Source organism: Phycodurus eques, chromosome 4 (genome assembly GCF_024500275.1).
Source record: "Phycodurus eques isolate BA_2022a chromosome 4, UOR_Pequ_1.1, whole genome shotgun sequence".
Classification (NCBI taxonomy): Eukaryota; Metazoa; Chordata; class Actinopteri; order Syngnathiformes; family Syngnathidae; genus Phycodurus; species Phycodurus eques.
Genome location: NC_084528.1, coordinates 19990701 through 20011863, shown reverse-complemented (window position 1 = coordinate 20011863; position 21163 = coordinate 19990701). Strand labels below are relative to the sequence as shown.

Sequence of the window (21163 nt, the reverse complement as noted above, 5' to 3'; positions counted from 1 at the left end):
TAAACATAAATAAAAACAGAATACAATGATTTGCAAATTATGTTCAACCTATATTTAATTGAATACACTATAAAGACAAGATATTTAATGTTCAAACTGATAAACCTTATTGTTTTTAGCAAATAATCATTAACTTAGAATTTTATGGCTGCAACACGTTTCAAAAAAGCTGGGACAGGGTCATGTTTACCACTGTGTTACATTACCTTTTCTTTTAACAACATTCAATAACGGTTGGGAACTGAGGACACTAATTGTTGAAGCTTTGTCGGTGGAATTCTTTTCCATTCTTGCTTGATGTACGGCTTCAGCTGTTCAACAGTCCGGGGTCTCCGTTGTCGTATTTTACGCTTCATAATGCGCCACACATTTTCAATGGGATACAGGTCTGGATTGCAGTCCAGTCTAGTACCCGCACTCTTTTACTACGAAGGCACGCTGTTGTAACACGTGCAGAATGTAGTTTGGCATTGTCTTGCTGAAATAAGCAGGGGCGTCCATGAAAAAGACATTGCTTAGATGGCAGCATATATTTCTCCAAAACCTGTATGTACCTTTCAGCATTAATGGTGCCTTCACAGATGTGTAAGTTACCCATGCCATTGGCACTAACACAGCCCCGTACCATCACAGATGCTGGCTTTTGAACTTTGCGTCCATAACAGTCTGGATCGTTATTATTTTCCTCTTTTGACCGGAGGACACGATGTCAACAATTTCCAAAAACAATTCGTTGGACCACAGAACACTTTTCCACTTTGCATAAGTCCATCTTAGATGAAGGCCAGCGGCGTTACTGGATGTTATTGATAAATGGCTCTTGCTTTGTGTAGTAGAGTTTCAAGTTGCACTGAACTAGCGCCGAACTGTATTTACTGATGTGGTTTTCTGAAGTGTTCCTGATCCCATGTGGTGATATGCTTTACACATTAATGTCGGTTTTTGATGCAGTGCCGCCTGAGGGATTGAAGGTCACGGGCATTCAATGTTGGTTTTCGGCCTTGCCGCTTACATGCAGTGATTTCTCCAGATTCTCTAAACCTTTTGATGATATTATGGACCGTAGATGATGAAATCCCTAAATTACTTGCAATTGTACATTGAGGAACATTCTCCTTAAACTGTTCAACTATTTTCTCACGCACTTGTTCACAAAGAGGTGAACCTCGCCCCATCTTTGCTTGTGAATGACAGCAATTCAGGGAAGCTCCTTTTATACCCAATCATGGCACCTACCTGTTCCCAATTATCCTGTTCACCTGTGGGATGTTCCAAACATGGTGTTTGATGAGCTTTCCTCAACTTTCACAGTCTTTTTTGCCACCTGTCCCAGCTTTTTTGGAACGTGTTGCAGCCATAAAATTCTAAGTTAATGATTACTTGCTAAAAACAATAAAGTTTATCAGTTTGAACATAAAATATCTTGTCTTTGTAGTGTCTTCAATTAAATATAGGTTGAATATGATTTGCAAATCATTGCATTCTGTTTTTATTTATGTTTAACACAACGTCCCAACTTCATTGGAATTGGGGGTTGTACATTTGTGGGTTCAGTTCCCTGTTAGTGACGGTGTGAATTTGAGAGTGAACGGTTGTCTGTCTCTAGATGTGCCCCGCGACTGACCAGTCCAGGGTGTAGTACGCCTTTCACCCGAAGTCAGCTGGGATTGGCTCCAGCTCACCGGCGACCCTGAACAGGATAACTGGTATAAAAATTGATGGATGGATTGATGGAGGGCTGCACGGTGAACGACTGGTTAGAACGTCTGCCTCACAGTTTTGAGGACCCGGGTTCAATCCCCGGCCCCCCTGTGTGGAGTTTGCATGTTCTCCCCGTACCTGCGTGGGTTTTCTTTAGATTTTTAAGAAACCGCGTGCCAGAGGAAAAACAACCAATCAGAGACAGAAGGCATGACTGACAAAGTGTCAAATTTGCCTTGTACTTCCGGGCACACTCATAGCTGGTCTCCGGCACGGCCTTGTAGCCTTGTGCTGACCTGTTAGCTTTGGCTTTTCGCTTTATCCTCACAAGGGTCGGAGGCGTCCTGGAGCCTATCCCAGCTATCATCGGGCAGGAGGCGGGGTACACCCTGAACTGGTTTCCAGCCAATCGCAGGGTACACATAAACAAACAACCATTCGCACTCACATTCACACCTACAGGCAATTTAGAGTCTTCAATTAACCTACCATGCATGTCTTTGGGATGTGGGAGGAAACCGGAGTGCCCGGAGAAAACCCACGCGGGCACAGGGAGAACATGCATACTCCACACAGGCTGGGCTGGGGATTGAACCCCGGACCTCAGAACTGTGAGGCAGACGCTCTACCCAGTCGTCCACCGTGTCACTGTTGGAATATCCACCTCTGAAAAATATATAGATTTTTAAAATGCCCATTCCTCATCTGCTAACAACTGGGAATAAGACTCGCAAAAAGAAGCAAGGTAAGGGACCTCAGGCGCCTAAGGATTCACAAGCGACGGAACTTTTATGCTTGACAGGATGTTTATTACGTCTTTTGATTTTGACTTTTTATACTGTAAATACCATAGTTCTATTTAGCTTTTTACATTGATGTTATTATTTGTATTTGTCTTCTGTAGCACCGCGGGCATTTGAGTACCGTAATTTCAAACCTCTGTATGTGTTACGCATATTGAAGAATTGACAATAAAAGCACCTTGAGCCTTGAACTTTGAAGCTTAAATTGATTGTACATTCCCAAAAAATTTAAATTCAAACCGATAAAGTATAGTGTAACAGTTACAATCTACTACAAATAACAGAACAACTAATGCTATCAGCATAGCAGCCGTAGCTAATGTCATCTTATTTACAGGGCTATTGCTACAGTACATTGGGAATGTTGGCACTGCTATTTTGTCAAAGCTGGACAGCATTCTCTGTGACTATCACAAATACGCACTTTCATAATCGCATGCCATTATAAATGGCCGTGTTTGAGAATCACGCTCATGTGCATCAGTGAGTGAAGCGCCTTTGGTCAGAGACTGCACTTTCTCTTTAAGATCTATGTTTCATTGCAGTACCCAGCTTTTTCTCTATCTTTGACCCCCAGTTGTCACTGATCTAAAACCGTTTCCACTGTGCTCTTCTTCTGCACTATCATTTATGATTTGAACCCCGGCCAGAGCTGTCTGTCAAATCTATTTTCACACGGAAAGGGCTGAGCAAATGTTGTCTCAGACTGGCGTGCACCTTTTGATCAGATGTTCCAAAGCCTGCCATTCTTTGATCAGGTAATCCAGACTTGGCAAAATTGAGGGGAAAGCGCTCTGCGTTCCGCTTCGCTTCATTTTTCTGCTGATTTGCTCAGAAGAGTGGCTGTGCCACGTCTAATGTAGATTAACATTTCACTTATACAATCAGTTGACTTTTCAGGGTTTTTTTTCTAAACGGTGGCAGGGAGGAGACGGGCATGGGCTCATTCTGTATGCTAAAGAGATGCATACAGAATGGAGACACATTTGCATTTGTACCATATTGTGCAGTGAATACACGCACATTTTACAGGTCTACAAATGGTCAGAGTGTAGAATCATAATTAAAGGGGCTAAGATAATTTGATTTCTCTCCTGTCGCTGGTTCCTGTCCCTTTTAGGTGGTATACAAACGGGCAGATATGGCCATTGGCTCTCTGACTATCAATGAGGAGAGATCAGAGGTTGTGGATTTCTCTGTCCCTTTTGTGGAAACGGGGATCAGTGTCATGGTCTCCCGTAGCAACGGAACTGTATCACCATCTGCTTTCCTAGGTAAGAGGCCTATTCTATGTGATGTATAGAAACAAATGTTGTGTATATACTGTTGAGTTAGCGAAAAATGTAAAATAAAAAGACTGCGACTGTTATTCTTTCTTTGTCGCATATGTCTTGTTAACTCGAAGTTCAATTTGTCTGCAAATTCACAGTTTCGATGGCGTGTTTTTAGCTATAGACTGCACTGAAGATTGTAAGAAGAGACTATAGCCTTCTGGAAAATGTTTTTTTTTCCCCCCTTAAATGTTTCACCACATGAACTGCTACAGTCGTCGGGTATTATTGTATTTTACTTATACTGCGGATTACTCACTATGTTGAGGGATTTTGCAGTGATTATTTTTCTACACACACTGTGACTGCTGACTCATGTCGCAATAAGCGCAAGCAAGGAGGAAAGACTGCTTTAAAGACAGCGAATGTCCAAAGTCTGCGATCGTTTCACAATTAAATAAATCATCAAACGTGAAATGTGCTTATGTGAAAGTACAGCTATCTTAAGTTACACAACCGCACGTCTGTGGTAAAGTGAACTTAGTTAGCTAATTGAGTATAGCCTATCACAGCTAGTTAAAACAAATCCATAACTGGTGGTTTGGATAGAGGGAGGATGGAACCAGCCGCTGGTGCTGTTTCAATCGCTTTATTGAATAAACGGTAACACAATACAGTAAGACAATCCTATTCTTAGCTGACCTGCCTGCACACAAAGTGACTTACTGTACATCATATAATGCAAGTGCGTTGACTAGAGTCTTCTGTTTTCCCCCGAAGAGCCCTACAGCCCAGCAGTGTGGGTGATGATGTTCGTCATGTGCCTGACCGTAGTGGCTGTGACTGTCTTCATCTTCGAGTTTTTCAGTCCTGTGGGCTACAACCGCAGTCTACAAACTGGCAAGAGTGAGTGATGAGTCCGCTCTGTCTGTTTTTCCCCGCCTGATAGATAAGTGTGAATGTAGTCCATCACTGTCACTGCACAGATCAAATGGACAAATAGCGAACACACAACTGGGATGGGGTTTCAAACTAAAGAAAAGGCATTTGGTGAAAAAAATGACTGAAGCAAACGGGAAAATTCCAATCAATAACTGATTCAATTTTATTTTTTGTTTTCCCACAATAAAATCTATGTTCTCAGAAGAAATTAAACTCCAATTCTTAACTGTTGAACATTGACAGCTTTGTTTAAGATGGAACAGCACTGCACGCTGCGCAAGCTAACCGGAACAAAATAAACTAATGACCATGTCCATGGTCAAGTGAGTCATTCCTGAGGCTGAAAACACCGGCTATGTAATGTATCGCTACCTGTCAGTGTTGTAACTATAAATAGTATTGCAATATTGCGATCAGTCTTCATTATTTTTTGCTTCGAGCTTCTCTGTCTTTCCTGTTTGGCAGCATTGACATGTTTGGCCCAGGTTGCTTTAACGTCACAACGCATTTTTATCATTACACCAAAAGTGGCCCAATACAAATTATGTGGATAGCAACCAGATTGGACTGTATTGTGTGATGGCGCTCAAACTTTCAAACTTCCTACTGCTATCTGTTGGATCACATGTCAATAAAAAAATTTCAAAATTGTATTTTGAAAAAGAACCATAATTGATGGAATAAAGGTGCAATGAGACAGTGGTTCTGACATGCTTTGTATTCAGTATTCTTGTACTTTATCACATTCCTTAAACCATAAAAAGATAGATTAATAGTTAAGGAAGAAGCCAGCGTGTACGTAAGTTTGCATACATTATGGTCACAAGCTTTGGTTTTTCATCCACAGGTGCAATATACATTATGAATATAGTTAAATATTGATATAAAACACGATATTTTATGCTTTGTATACTATTTAAATGGCTTGATGCAGCAGGGTCTATTTCTGTATTTAACACATATAAGGCGCACCGTATTATTGAGCGCAGGCATGGTAAAACATACGCTAGCTTAAAACATACGGTAGCATGCATGCAAGGTAAAACAATGTTTTTAAAAAGCCAGTGGGAGCAAAACTGAGTTCGGTTGTACTTTATTGAAGTATTTAACAATCTTCTTCTTCTCTTCCTTTCGGCTTGTCCCGTTAGGGGTCGCCACAGCGCGTCATCCTTTTCCATGTAAGCCTATCTCCTGCATCCTCCTCTCGAACACCAACTGCCCTCATGTCTTCCCTCACGACATCCATCAACCTTCTCTTTGTTCTTCCTCTAGCTCTCTTGCCTGGCAGCTCCATCCTCATCATCCTTCTACCAATATACTCACTATTTCTCCTCTGGACGTGTCCAAACCATTGAAGTCTGCTCTCTCTAACTTTGTCTCCAAAACATCGAACCTTGGCTGTCCCTCTGATGAGCTCATTTCTAATTTTATCCAACCTGGTCACTCCGAGAGCGAACCTCAACATCTTCATTTCCGCCACCTCCAACTCTGCTTCCTGTTGTCTCTTCATTGCCACTGTCTCTCATCCGTACATCATGGCTGGCCTCATCACTGTTTTATAAACTTTGCCCTTCATCCTAGCAGAAACTCTTCTGTCACATAACACACCTGACACCTTCCTCCACCCGTTCCAACCCGCGTGGACCCGTTTCTTCTACTTCCTGACCACACTCACCATTGCTCTGGACGGTTGACCTCAAGTATTTAAAGTCCTCCACCCTTGCTATCTCTTCTCCCTGTAGCCTCACTCTTCCTCCACCACCCCTCTCATTCATGCACATATGTTCTGTTTTACTTCGGCTAATCTTCATTCCTCTGCTTTCCAGTGCATGCCTCCATCTTTCTAACTGTTCCTCCAGCTGCTCCCTCCTTTCACTGCAGATCACAATGTCATCTGCAAACATCATGGTCCACGGGGATTCCAGTCTAACCTCATCTGTTAGCCTATCCATCACCACTGCAAAAAGGAAGGGGCTCAGGGCTGATCCCTGATGCAGTCCCACGTCCACCTTAAATTCGTCTGTCACACCTACAGCACACCTCACCGCTGTTCTGCTGCCCTCGTACATATCCTGTATTATTCTAACATACTTCTCTGCCACTCCAGACTTCCTCATGCAGTACCACAGTTCCTCTCTGGGTACTCTGTCATAGGCTTTCTCTAGATCTACAAAAACACACTGTAGCTCCTTCTGACCTACTTTTCCATCAACATCCTCAAGGCAAATAATGCATCTATGGTACTCTTTCTAGGCATGAAACCATACTGTTGCTCGCAAATACTCACTACTGTCCTGAGTCAAGCCTCCACTGCTCTTTCCCATAACTTCATTGTGTGGCTCATCAACTTTATTCCTCTATAGTTGCCACAGCTCTGCACATCACCTTTGTTCTTAAAAATGGGCATCAGTACACTTTTCCTCCATTCCTCAGGCATCTTCTCACACACTAGAATTCTATTGAACAAGCTGGTCAAAAACTCCACAGCCACCTCTCCTAGATGCTTCCATACCTCCACAGGAATGTCATCAGGACCAACTGCCTATCCATTTTTCATCCTCTTTAATGCCTTTCTAACTTCCCCCTTACTAATCATTGCCACCTGCCATACATGTCATCATATGCCTCTTGTTTGGCCTGTGCCACCTCTACCTTTGCCCTGTGTCACATCTCAATGTATTCCTTTCGCCTCTCCTCGGTCCTGTCAGTGTCCCACTTCTTCTTAGCTTACCTTTTTCCTTGTATGATTTCCTGTACTGTGAGGTTCCACCACCAAGTCTCCTTCTCTCCTTTCCTGCCAGAAGATACACCACTACTCTCCTGCCTGCTTCTCTGATCACCTTGGCTGCAGTGGTCCAGTCTTCTGGAAGCTCCTCCCGTCCACCGAGAGCCTGTCTTACCTCTTCCCGAAAAGCTGCACAACACTCGTCCTGTCTCAGCTTCCACCACATGGTTCTCTTCTCTGCCTTTGTCTTCCGAATCTTCCTCCCCACCACCAGAGTCTTCTTACACACCACCATCCTATGCTGTCTAGCCACACTCTCCCCTACAACTACCTTACAGTTGGTAACTTCCTTCAGATTACATTGTCTGCACAAGATGTAATCCACCTGCATGCTTCTACCTCCGTTCTTGTAGGTCACCCTATGTTCATGCCTCTTCTGTAAAAAAGTGTTCACTACAGCCATTTGCATCCTTGTTGCAAAGTCTACCACCATCTGTCCCTCCAAGTTCCTTTCCTGGATGCCGTACTTACCCATCACTTCTTCATCACCCCTATTACCTTCACCAACATGTCCATTACAATCTGCACCAATTACGACTCTCTCTCTGTCTGGGATGCTCAGAACTACTTCGTCGAGCTCCTTCCAGAATGTCTCTTTCACCTCTAGGTCACATCCTACCTGTGGGGCATAGCCACTAATCACATTACACATAACACCCTCAATTTCAAGTTTCAGCCTCATCACTTGATCTAATGCTCTTCTCACCTCCAGGACATTCTTAGCCAACTCTTCTTTTAAAATAGTCCCGATTCCATTTCTCTTCCCATCTACACCATGGTAAAATTATTTAAACCCTGCCCCTAAACTTCTAGCCTTACCGCCTTTCCACCTGGTCTCCTGGACACACAATATATCAACCTTTCTCCTAATCATCATGTCAACCAACTCCCGAGATTTTCCTGTCATATTCCCAACATTCAAAGTCCCCACATTCAGTTCTAGGGTCTGTGCTTTCCTCTTCTCTTTCTGCCGAAGAACCCGCTTTCCACCTCTTCTTCTTCTTTGACTTCGACCCACAGTTGCTGAATTTCCAACGGCGCCCCGCAGGTGGACGGCGCTGGTGGCGGATGTTGTTAACCCGGGCCACGACCGATCCGGTATGGAATTCCTTGGATGAACGCTCATATTTGTTTGGCAAGGTTTTAAGCCCGATGCCCTTCCTGACGCAACCATCTGCATTTATCCGGGCTTGGGACCCACCTACAGTTTGCACTGACTTGTGCCCCTCATAGGACTGCATTGAAGTATTTAACAATGTACTCACGTTATTTTTTTATCAATCCTCATCCACAAATCCATCAAAGTCCTCATTTTCTGTATCCGAAATGAACAGCTGGGCAGGTTCTACATCAAACACGCCAGGTTCCCTCTCGTCATCGTCGGAGTCAGTCTCGTTGCCGTGCTGCTCCTCAGAAATGATGCCCACTTTTACGAAAGCTCGGACAACAGTGCAAGCAGACACGATAGCCCAAGCATCCACAATCCATTCACAAATTGGATTGTGGATGGGCCAATTGGATTGTGGATGGGCCATTGGATTGTGGATGGGCCAGCGCCGGGCTTAACTCGCCCGGCGCTGGTTCCTAGTTTTAGTAAAGCTGTCCTCGCCATCTGTCATCCATCGTTCCCACGCCGCTCGCAACTTCACTTTGAACGCCCTGTTTACACCGATGTCCAGCGGTTGGATTTCCTTCATCAAGCTTCCCGGAATGATAGCAAGCTCCGAGTTATTGCACTAAGTCAAATGGTGACTGTAGAGACGCTTCTCCCGGCTGTTCTTTGCTGATGAATCCATTGCTCGAGTTTGTCTCCCAACTCGGGCCACCTCACCTTGTTTCCACGGAAACTCAGCTTTGTCTTTTTGACTTGGCAAAGCTCGTTTTCCTGCTTCATCCACTTGCGAACCATGGATTCGTTGATCTTGAATTCTCTCGCGGCTGGTCGATTAACAATTTTCCTCCACGTAACTGATAGCTTACAGTTTAAACTGTGCTTCGTAAGCGTATCTCTTTGTCAGTGCCATTTTTGGGGGTCCTTAGCCAAACCAATGTTTTGCACAATGCACATACCAGCGGTATATATCTACTGGGGGCGTGCCTTTAGCGTCCTCCTTCACGCGCACCCTTCCTCATTTAACGGCTGCATGCTGTCCTCAGCCATGTCCGCTTTTCCACTATATAAGCAGCGTGTCAGCAGGAAATGCTCCCAGTCAGTCAAGCGGAGTGCTCATCACACAACATTTGACAGATTTTGGAACTCGGTGCACACATAAGGTGTGCCGCATTATAAGGCGCCCCCGTCCACTTTGGAGAAAGTTTAAGACTTCTAAGTGCGCCTTATGGTCGTGAAAATACGGTACATCTATCGGCCAGTCAGATAACAGTTACGTCACGGCCCTCCTCGGCCTGCGTTTCAGAACTCGGTCGGAGGAGGTTCTGAAAGGCGGTGGCAATGTCACCGCTCGACCTCGAGAAAGTGCACTGGAGAAGTGACCACACGGGGCGTAGCGAGGCTGGTTGAGAGTAGAACCGATACAATGGAAAAGGAAGCATTTGTCGGAGTGTAATTGCAATAAGATTTGATTTATCTGAACCAAACTTGACAAGTTGGATGAATGCACCTCTTTTAGGGCAGCCCTTTAGGTATCCAACCAGTTGGGTGCTCCAAGGTGTGGTCAAAGTGTCGATGATCAATGTGTCCTGCAATTCACATTAGTTCTTGCAGCTAGCTGCGTCCTTCATTGACGCACAAGCTGAGCGAGGATACAATGGAAAAGGAGCATTTGTCGGAGTGTAATTGCAATAAGATTTGATTTATCTGAACCAAACTTGACAAGTTGGATGAATGCACCTCTTTTAGGGCAGCCCTTTAGGTATCCAACCAGTTGGGTGCTCCAAGGTGTGGTCAAAGTGTCGATGATCAATGTGTCCTGCTAATTCACATTAGTTCTTTCAGCTAGCTGCGTCCTTCATTGACGGACAAGCTGAGCGAGGATCAGCTTAGTAGGGTCACATGTTCCGCACGGTTGGGTTTACTCGATGTGGTATTCTTAAGAAGCAGTTTTTTATTCACTTTAATGACAGGTCAGCCACAGAGCTAAAGTGGAAACTATATATCTACTTGTATATTCATAAGACTCTACTTTCTTCTTCAGCTCTTATTTCTTGTTCTTCTCATCTACATCTGTTGTCTATGTACAGTACTCCTTTTACATGGTGCCCCTAGTGTTCAGACTGAGACACCAGTCAGGTAAACTAGGGTCTTCAGAACAAGTTAACAAACTTGTGTTCCTAAAACTCAACTGCTGTAACAGTTTATTTACGTATTAGCAATTTTACTGGTTAAATGGTTGTTATTGTATTTATCCTTTTCCTTTGCACTTTACTTCATTCCTTCAAATCTAGTACCAGATATTTTGAATGGTATGTATTTATATATACGGTGGATATTTGCATTTTATTTTATTTATATTTATCTTTTATTCATTTTATTGTTTTCTATATAAAATATGTTTATGAATACATGGAGAAAAGATAAGAGAAAATTTATATTCTTACATGTAATTTTAAGGAAAAACTATATATTGAGAAATATATTGTTATTAGGGTATAAAATTACCTACATTGGGATATAAAATGTGTTCATATCTCACAGCACTACTCTGTTCCTTAAAGGGGTGATAATTACTGTAATTTCTCGTGTATAATGCACACCCATGTATAATACGCACCCCCGAAGTTGACCTCAAAATTCTGGAAAACCCTTCTCACTGTGTATAATGCATTTTTACAATGCATTATTTTGCTTCTACCCATAAGATGAAAACATTAAGTATTATTTGTATTTTTTTTTTTTTTTCAAAGAATTATTCTCAAGTTAAGCACTTTATTTGAACACGTGATACTTTCTTTTTATTTACTTGCTCTTATTTTGAAATTCACAGCCCTACTTTTATTTAGTAAATGAGAAAACACACAGTTGTGCTCATATGTCTGATTACCCAGGCAGAATTTGTAAGATGGGTACAATTCTTTATAGAAAACATGAAGGGCCGGGCAATACACGTATAATTTGATTTTAATGGTATTCAAATTAAACTGTCAAGGATTTCAGAAAAGCATTATCATTAAACAAAACATAACCATAAAGAAATGAATGATGGTTGTTGTTCAGTCATCAGTCGTATTTAAAAAAAAAAAAAAAAAAACATTTCACAAATTCTGCCAGGGTATGTAGACTTATGAGCATAACTGTACATATTATGCAGTCATACATACCCCTGTGATATTGGAATGAAAGTGTCGGCTACTCCTTTTTCATAACCGCTAGGTTGCGGTGGCATATTGGAATTAAAGTGTCCACTTTGTTCATAACCTCTACATGCCATACGTATATAAAATGTGAAAGTTCTTTCCATTTTCCTTTGTATAATTTGCCCTATTTACTTTTTTAAAAAAATTTTGGGGGGGGGGGGGGGAGGTAAATGTGCATTATACACGAGAAATTACGGTAGTCACGATAGCTCAGAGGTTCGTTTACACTTGAAAGTCGAACAGTATCAGGAGGCTGCAACTCATCTGCAGGCCTGTAACGTAAGCTAACATTCCCTCAATACCGAAAATATGCCAATAGTGAATAATCGCAGCTGTTATATTTCTGCACCACAGTAAAGGAGTGGAAGTATTGAGAAGATAACGTTCATAAAAAAAATAAAAAAAGTGTTAAAAAACCGGCACCTGCCTTTTTAAAAATGTACTTCCCTCGGAGTTTCCGTGTGTCCTTAATTATTTTTTTTTTTTTACAAGTTTCTCAGTAAGGTGTCGCAGACAATTATGGTTAAGAGGCAGCGTCGTGCTTCCTTGATGCTACCACGCATGCGGGCAGGCAGAGGTTGGTCGGCCTCCCAGTGCTCAGAAAATATGAGCAGTATCATTTTGGAGCGGTCCTTGATGCGTCAGGACTGCCTCCAGGTGATTGTTGAAAAGCTTAGTCGACTTTAACATAATATGCTGCCCCCTACTGAGTGGGAGTTCGCAACATAAATCACCTGATTGTTCAAATCAACCACAAGCGGTGCCTTTTGACTGTCGAGTGTGGTGAAGACAGTTGTTGAATTGCATCGGAGTATGTCTGACATTGAAGAGGCAATCTATTATTCAGCAGCATAGTTTCTACTCCTGTGATATTTAATGTCTCTGATGCATAGGCCATTCTCGCCTCTTGTACTGCATGATTGCTACACTTTGCATAGATTTAACTGAGTCATCTTCCCGCACACTCGCCTTACTTCCTCCTTTACTCCCGACTGCCATATGATGGCAGCGCATCAGAAGAGCTTGAATGGTGATTTGTACAATGAGGTTACATTATTTGTAACATTATGTAGCTGCTATGCTCAGAATGTGCAGTCAATGAATTATGAGCTTTGGTGTCAATGTGGTTGCTAGATATTTTTATTTACAGTGAACCCATTTTACACATCATTCATGAGGTTTCATTTGAACGCTTCTGTGCAGCCACATGCTCGTGCACAGCAATTTTACAACCACTAACCATTTCCCTTCCCACTCTCATCTCTCCGGACAGAGACAGGAGGGTCTACATTCACTATTGGAAAGTCTGTGTGGCTTTTATGGGCCATTGTCTTCAATAACTCTGTGCCCGTGGAAAACCCCAGAGGAACAACGAGCAAGATCATGGTGCTGATCTGGGCCTTCTTCGCCGTTATCTTCCTGGCCTCGTACACTGCTAACCTGGCAGCCTTCATGATCCAGGAGGAGTACATTGACACGGTGTCAGGGCTCTCAGACAAGAAGGTACTTTATTGCTTGAATGCTAATGAACCGGACTGGTAAAAAGGCAAATTGAAGTTTTTAAGGGATTCAATTCCCATGAATTTAAAAGTTAAAATTGATTACAGTGGAGGGCTTTAAGAAAAGGATAAAATCTAATTTAACATTACTTCATTATCACAGTTCTTGAATCTATAAAAGCCAGTTTATAAATGCAACATAAAGGCCGCTGCTTGACCTTTTTCCCCCAAAGATTTGACTGTGCTCAAAGTGTAACAACTTAGTCTGGAATGGGGACAGAAATAGGTCAAACAGATTGGTGCACAGCTTGAGGTGTCTCATGCCCCTTCCATCTCCGTTAGTTTCAGCATCCCGAGGAGCAGTACCCACCGCTAAAGTTTGGCACGGTGCCCAACGGGAGCACAGAAAAAAATATCCGCTCCAACTACCCAGACATGCACCAGTACATGGGTAAATACAACCAGAGAGGAGTGGAGGACGCCATTATCAACCTCAAGACTGGGTTTGTTTGCTTTAACATGATCCTGTTCATTCAGTGTTTTTCTGTGCCATTTTTTATTCAACCATCCTTCTCAAATTCAATCATTTCATTTACAATGGGAGCTGGATTTTTTGTGATTAATCCGTTCCAAAAAGTTTGGCTAAAATCAATTTTAAAACTGAAGCAATATTTCCCGAAGGAAATCATGTAAATCCAATTAATCCATTCCAGACACCCAAAAATGTTAATACATTTTATAGAGAATAACTATAGTTTAACATACGGAAAACAATGTGAAATTAATAGAAATGGCCAATGAAGTGGAAAAATGAACAAACATCACTTGTAGCTCTATTAAAGACTCTTGATGCCATGAGGTTATTCTTTTGAAGGAGAATGCACCATTTTCATACTTTTCTGCAGTTCTTTCTTAAAATGTATGGTTTTTATCACCATCAATGGGCCGGCACTTGGAACTTTCTTTGGCCTCATGGTAGCTAATTGAACAGTCACACTCAATAAAGAAGCACAAACAAACTTTAAAAATGCAAGGGAGTATATTTGTGTTTTTTGTAATATGCTTGTTACTCAAAAAAACTGCAAAAAGTTAAATGAAATATGGACCCACCACCAAAATGACTAAATCAAGCTAAACAATGGGAGCAAAGAAATCTGATAGACAGATGACGAGCAGTACATGGCAGCTACCCGAATAAATCCAAGAAGAAAACAATGGTTCCATCGTTAGAGTTTTAGAGCATAGTTGGGTATATGGTAAATAGTTTTTCAATCACCTGATCGGTATTTCCTTGTACGTCCTGTTGGAGGTCCAGATCGGGAGGGTAAGCTAGCATTGAAACAGAAACACTAGTAGACAGACTCATTTTCGCTCATTTTTTTTCTTTATAACTCTAATCAGTTAATATCAGCTGTTATAAATGTTCCTCCTTAGATGTGCTAAGATGAGGGCTAAAAAGTACACAGCGTAGAGAAAACCTTTGGATGCAGTGTCAAAGAGACGAAACGATCACAAAGTGGCCATCATGACAAACTACAATCCCTATGCAAGTCAGAATCAGAATGATCTTTATTTGCCAAGTATGTCCAAAAAACACAAAAGGAATTTGTCTCCGGTAGTTGGAGCCGCTCTAGTATGACAGACAGTCAATTGACAAAGACATTTGAGACAAAGACACTGACAAAAACAGTCACTGAGCAATAAAGGGTTGCTAGTTATCTTTTAATGCCGTTACAATGTTTTTTTTGTTTTTTTTTGGACAATTGTGCAAAAAGATGAAAAGTCCTCGAGCACTTTGAATGACTAATATAGCAATAGTCCGGTGCAAAAATTCAAGCATCTCTCTGTGTGTGAAGACAAGTGGTGCTAAAACAGACTGTTTCACTTACAGACCAGTTGACAAGTTCACTTCAGCTAAAACAATATTGACTTTGTCTAACATTAGCCTCAAGGCTAGATAACGGTTAGCATGGTGGGAGTCAACTGCCATTCCGGAAATTAAAAAAAAAAAAAAAAAAAAAAAAAAAAATCCAACCTTTCCGACGTATATGAACATTTAATATAATACCATGGGAACAATCGACTGGTATCTAACGTAAGATGTACATTATATAAATCTGTTACTGAAAAGTACTGAACTAAAATGTAAGCATTGAAAAATTGGAGCAATGTATAGAATGTAACATGCATTTTCTAACACTAACACACGCGTTAAAGCTTACTTTTAACGAAGTGTTCAGAACAAACATACTGGACTGGCCATCCGGCTGGAGTGAAATCATCTTTGCAGATTTGTAAAAGTCATAATTTCCATCTTTTCCTTGACCAATGTTCAGTTTTCCTGCCCTGATCCCAAACTGGTGTCAGCAAATGCTGAAATGAGACTTTGTCCCAGCAAAACAATGCAAAGTAATTTACCATTTTGTGTTGTTGGCTATCAAATTTATCTATTCAAACACCAGAACGAAACAATGTATCCACCTTCAAGACGGCAGCCGCAGGTGTGTCAAGAGGTGTGGGACATCATTGAAAAACTAGCTCTCATGTCCTTGATGGTGGGTTAGTTCTTGACAACAAGATATTTCTGTCACGGTTGGGGTGGTCAAAGCCGAGGAAGGCAAGACAAAAAACATGGAGGACCCAAGTACAGGGAAGCAGGGAGGCAAGGCAGGAGTGCGGGAGTCTAAAAAAAAATATTTAATCTTCAAAAACGGCCAACAAGGAACGTGGATAAAGCAAAACTAAAAGTTCCACAACCAAACCAAAGTAAAGAAACACTTAAATACCTAAAACTGGAAACAAACTATCACAAGTAGGACATGGTACAGATAGGGACAATGACACCTGACAATGACATACTGCAAAGACAATGAACCGACAAGAACTGAAAGAAACCAGGGACAAACAGATTGACGAGACAACGAGGAATACCTGGACAAGACACGAGTGGCTGGAGAGAGCTGATTGGTCAACACAAGGTAGAAGGTTGACTGAGAACAGGTGGACACAACAACCAAATGAGCACACGACAAACATGGAACACAGGAAAACGTGGAACAAAACAAAACCCAAACCAAAACACAGACCATGACAATTTCCTCATTAAAGCTGTACATCATAAAATGTTTAGCCTTATAATGTGATTTTTCTTTCACAAAGATTGTTTATCGCTCCTTATTTGTTACTCTGGAGACACATTTAAAGAGTTATGGCTAGTTATTGTTTTTCTCGCACATATTACAAGATGGGAATGATATTTCAGTTGCTCTGGCAACCGACATTAAGTGATGGACTCACTTGCTCTTTGAATGCAGCCAATGTGCATCTGCTATTCTTGGATACACAAAATTGCCTCTATTTAAACTTAAAAGTGTTTACATGTCCAAAATATTTTTGCGTTGACTGGAAGATGTATTTATAAACCAGTAATACCACAGTATGAGACTAAAAAAGGACTTTGATTAGAGTTAGTCCAACTGTAATTACACAGTGGGGTCTTACATCAAAACCTGCCAAAAACACAAAACAAGAATCCATCCATCCATCCATCCATCCATTTTCTGAGCCGCTTATCCTCACAAGGGTCGCGGGCGTGCTGGCGCCCATCTCAGCGATCATCGGGCAGGAGGCGGGGTACACCCTGAATTGGTTCCCAGCCAATCGCAGTTCACACATAAACAAACAACCATTCGCACTCACATTCACACCTAGGGACAATTTAGAGACTTCAATTAACCTACCATGCATGTTTTTGGGATGTGGGAGGAAACCGGAGTGCCCACGCAGGCACGGGGAGAACATGCAAACGCCACACAAGCAGGGCCGGGGATTGAACCCCGGTCCTCAGAACTGTGAGGCAGACGCTCTAACCAGTCGTCCACGTGCCGCCCAAAACAAGAAACATTGTAAGTATTGCTGCCAAGTAGAGTTTCTTTGATTAACAATTGATTTATGTCAGTAGATTTTAGTGTACCGTATTGAGCCAGTAAAGAAACCAAGCACATAGAAATGGGATGCTCATCTCTGTTATTCAGTTAGCAAGTCACTGATGGTGTAGCGGTACACTCGCCTGACTTTGGTGCGGGCAGCGTGGGTTCAGTTCCCACTCAGTGACGGTGTGAATGTGAGTGCGACTGGTTGACCGTGTCTATATGTGCCCTGCGATTGGCTGGCGACCAGTTCAGGGTGTAGTCTGCCTTCCGCCCGAAGTCAGCTCGGATAGGCTCCAGCGCCCTGCGACCATAACCAGGATAAGTGGTGTTGAAAATGGATGGATGGATCTTTATTATTCAAGCATAAAAAACAACAAGTGCAAACAGAAATAAAACCAAAGGAGAGACTTACCTCAGTTCCTAAGCTTTAGAAGGAAATCCAAATGAGAAAGAAAATGAAATGGCCAGATCTATAGGTCATAGATTAATGAATAATTAAGGAAAGTGCCCGATGTAGAGAGAGTTCAAAACAAACAAAGAACAAATTGGGTAGCCGAGAATGACAGAAATTCAAGCAAGCATTGAGTAAAAACAGCACACAGTACTAGGCCATGAAAAAAATTATGTAAAAAGCATGAATTTTAGTTGTGACAGCAGATCCTGTATTTTACACTGAACCCGATGGACTCCTGCAATCGTCCTTATTCTTACTTCCCTCACACCTGCCGTGTGACAGCTGTATTATGTGGAAAGCTCACAGTGGCATTCTTTTCAACTCACATTTTAATCTTTTGTCACGCTTTTCCTTCTTCTACGTGCAAACTCTATCACCTTCGCTATCACTCCCAACCCCTTCAAGACTGTATCACCGGCACAGCACCTCCTTTTTCTATTTCCAGTAAAAAATCTCCATCACCAGCGAATGTGTTTTGGGTAATCCCAGAATACTTTACCCCAAGCCTGTCATCGTGCGTCCCACCTTGAAGCCGTTTCACCACAAATATAACTCACTGTTGTTGCGTTTTAAATAATTGAACCTATTGCCAGCTGGTATCCTACTGTTTTGTTTGTTGCTTACATCTTTTCCCCCCAACCTAATGTCACTTTTTATCCAATCATTCATCTTACATCCATGCTTCTTCTCTATTTGGGCTTTTCATTTTCCCCTTCAAGTATGTTTTCTCGCTATGTCTGTATTTAAACTTTATAATCCTCACCACTCCAGCCCGTGTCTTTCCCCCCTGAAGTGTGTAAATCTTTTTCCTCCTCTCTCTCTATTTTCCCCCTTGTCGCTGCGCTCTTCACAAAGTATAAATCCCCATCCTCCCCTCTGCCTCCTACACGTACATTTCCCTCATCTCTGCCTCATTTTATTCTCCTTGTTTTTGCCCTCTCTGCCAAACCTGCTTTGCTATTCCACCCATTCTCGCTTTAGATGCTAAGACTTAACTTTCCATGCCGTTACTCTCGTTCTGTGAGCCTGTCTACTGAATATTTTTGCACCGCAAACTCCCTAACCAGAAGCAATTAGTTTGTTAGTGCCAATTTGGTGCCAAGATATATGAAATATGTCTGAAATCTTTACCGTGATTATGCTTAGTAACCGTTTCATCCCTACATCCTCCCTTGCCTCTGCCAACACCCTCGATCGCTCTGCTGCTACTCCCATTCAATGATGAATGCATTTTCCCTTGGTCCCTTTACAGGAAACTGGATGCTTTTATTTACGATGCTGCAGTATTGAACTACATGGCCAGGAAGGACGAAGGTTGTAAGGTACGAACCAACTCCCAAGCACACGCTGTTCTTACGCACTGTGGACATAAATACAGAGTAGTTGACATATATACTCAGCTTTGTTTAATGTGCCCGTTGTCCTTTATTTTTCCTCCAAGGTGATGACCATAGGCTCGGGGAAGGTTTTTGCCACCACAGGCTACGGTATCGCCCTGCACAAAAACTCACGCTGGAAACGTCCTCTTGACTTGGCCCTTCTGCAGCTGGTGGGAGATGGTGAGAACGACGAAGAGGGGAGAGCGCAGAGGAAATAATTAAGTCAATTGAGGGGCAAAGGGAAGGCGGTGGGCAAAATGACTCACCGGGGACCGGGTGAGAGAGCACGGGAGGACACAGGGTGTAGATGATGGAGAGGCTGTTAGGAGAAAGAGATGGTTGTAAGGTGTTTTGATCGTGACAAGGGGAATAATGGTGTGTAGGAGAGGTGATGGTGGTTATGGAGATGCCTAAAAGGTCTCTTTACTGTCAGGCCGTGAGTGGGAAATAAAAAAGGGAATGGCACCAAGAGGAATATGATTGTTCATTTAAAAGATTGCATGAGTAACACAGTTCTTTTGGTACACAGCAACAAAAGCCTTCCCTTATTTTTGTGCTCTGAATCTCAGTACTCTTTCCCTGCTGAGACGGGTTAAAAAAAAAAAGGGAAAAAAAGGACATTTTCTCGGCCAATCAGTGTCGAAATGGACCATCATGACTTGAGATGAGCTGACACTAACGAAGACAGGGAGTCTAAGGGGAAAAAATATAAAAGACAAAGTCCAAGACATGGGATATGGGCGACTAAGAATGAGAATAGTAATCCAATGTCAAATGTTCAATCAATTGGTTGTATCAATTGCATGGAGTTGATTGTTACTTAATCGTGTCTTGAGGAAATTGAGGCTAAATTGAGAGCAGTTCTTGATTGCAACAAACAATGGTGCTCTTGATTTTGTCGCAAATATACTGGACAAAAATATAAATGCAACACTTTTGTTTTTGCTCCCATCTTTCGTGAGTTGGACTCCCAAGATCTAAAACTTTTTCTCCATACACAAAAGACCATTTCCCTCAAATATTGTTCACAAATCTGTCTAAATCTGTGTTAGTGAGCGTTCATCCCACCTCACAGGTGTGGCATATCAAGATGCTGATTAGACAGCATGATTATTGCACAGGGTTGCCATATGCTGGTCACAATAAAAGGCCACTCTGAAATGTGCAGTTTTATCACACAGCACAATGCCACAGATGTTGGAGAGGTGTTCTCTTCACGGATGAATCCCGGTTTTCACTGGTCAGGTCAGATGGCAGACAGGGTGTGTGGCGTCAGTGCGGCTGAGCGGTTTACTGATGTCAATGTTGTGGATCGAGTGGCCCATGGTGGCGGTGGGGTTATGGTATGGGCCAGCGTATGTTATGGGCAACGAACACAGGGGCATTTTATTGATGGCATTTTGAATGCACAGAGATACCATTGACAAGATCCTGAGGCCCATTGTTGTGCCATTCATCCACGACCATCACCTCATGTTGCAAGCATGATAATGCACAGCCCCATGTTGCAAGGATCTGTCCACAATTCCTGGAAGCTGAAAACATCCCAGTTCTTGCATGGCCAGCATACTCCCCGGACATGTCGCCCATTGAGCATGTTTGGGATGCTCTGGATCGGCGTATATGACAGCGTGTTCCAGTTCCTACCAATATCCAGCAACTTCGCACAGCCATTGAAGAGGAGTGGACCAACATTCCACAGGCCAAAATCGACAACCTGATCAACTCTATGCGAAGGAGATGTGTTGCACTGCGTGAGGCAAATGGTGGTCACAACAGATACTGACTGGTTTTCTGACCCCACAGACCCCCACAATGAAGCAAAACTGCACATTTCAGAGTGGCCTTTTATTGTGGTCAGCCTAAGGCAATGCAACCTGTGCAATAATCATGCCGTCTATTCAGCATCTTGATATGCCACACCTGTGAGGTGGGATGGATTATCTTGACAAAGGAGAAATGCTCACTAACACAGATTTAGATAGATTTATGAACAATATTTGAGAGAAATAGCCTTTTGTGTATGTCGAAAAAGTTTTAGAGCTTGCAGTCCAGCTCATGAAAAATGGGAGCAAAAACAAAA

At 42.3% G+C, this 21163-nt stretch overlaps 1 protein-coding gene across 1 annotated transcript in view; it reads left to right on the top strand.

Moving 5' to 3' along the window:
- LOC133401938 (glutamate receptor ionotropic, NMDA 2D) overlaps window positions 1–21163 on the top strand; it is a gene marked incomplete at its 5' end in the record, with an annotated part of 59527 nt that overhangs the window by 24110 nt on the left and 14254 nt on the right. The window contains 6 exons of the mRNA XM_061675469.1: window positions 3625–3778; window positions 4556–4681; window positions 13090–13319; window positions 13658–13818; window positions 18954–19023; window positions 19143–19260. Coding sequence (XP_061531453.1) covers window positions 3625–3778; window positions 4556–4681; window positions 13090–13319; window positions 13658–13818; window positions 18954–19023; window positions 19143–19260 — 859 coding nt within the window. The remainder of the gene's footprint in view (window positions 1–3624; window positions 3779–4555; window positions 4682–13089; window positions 13320–13657; window positions 13819–18953; window positions 19024–19142; window positions 19261–21163) is intronic.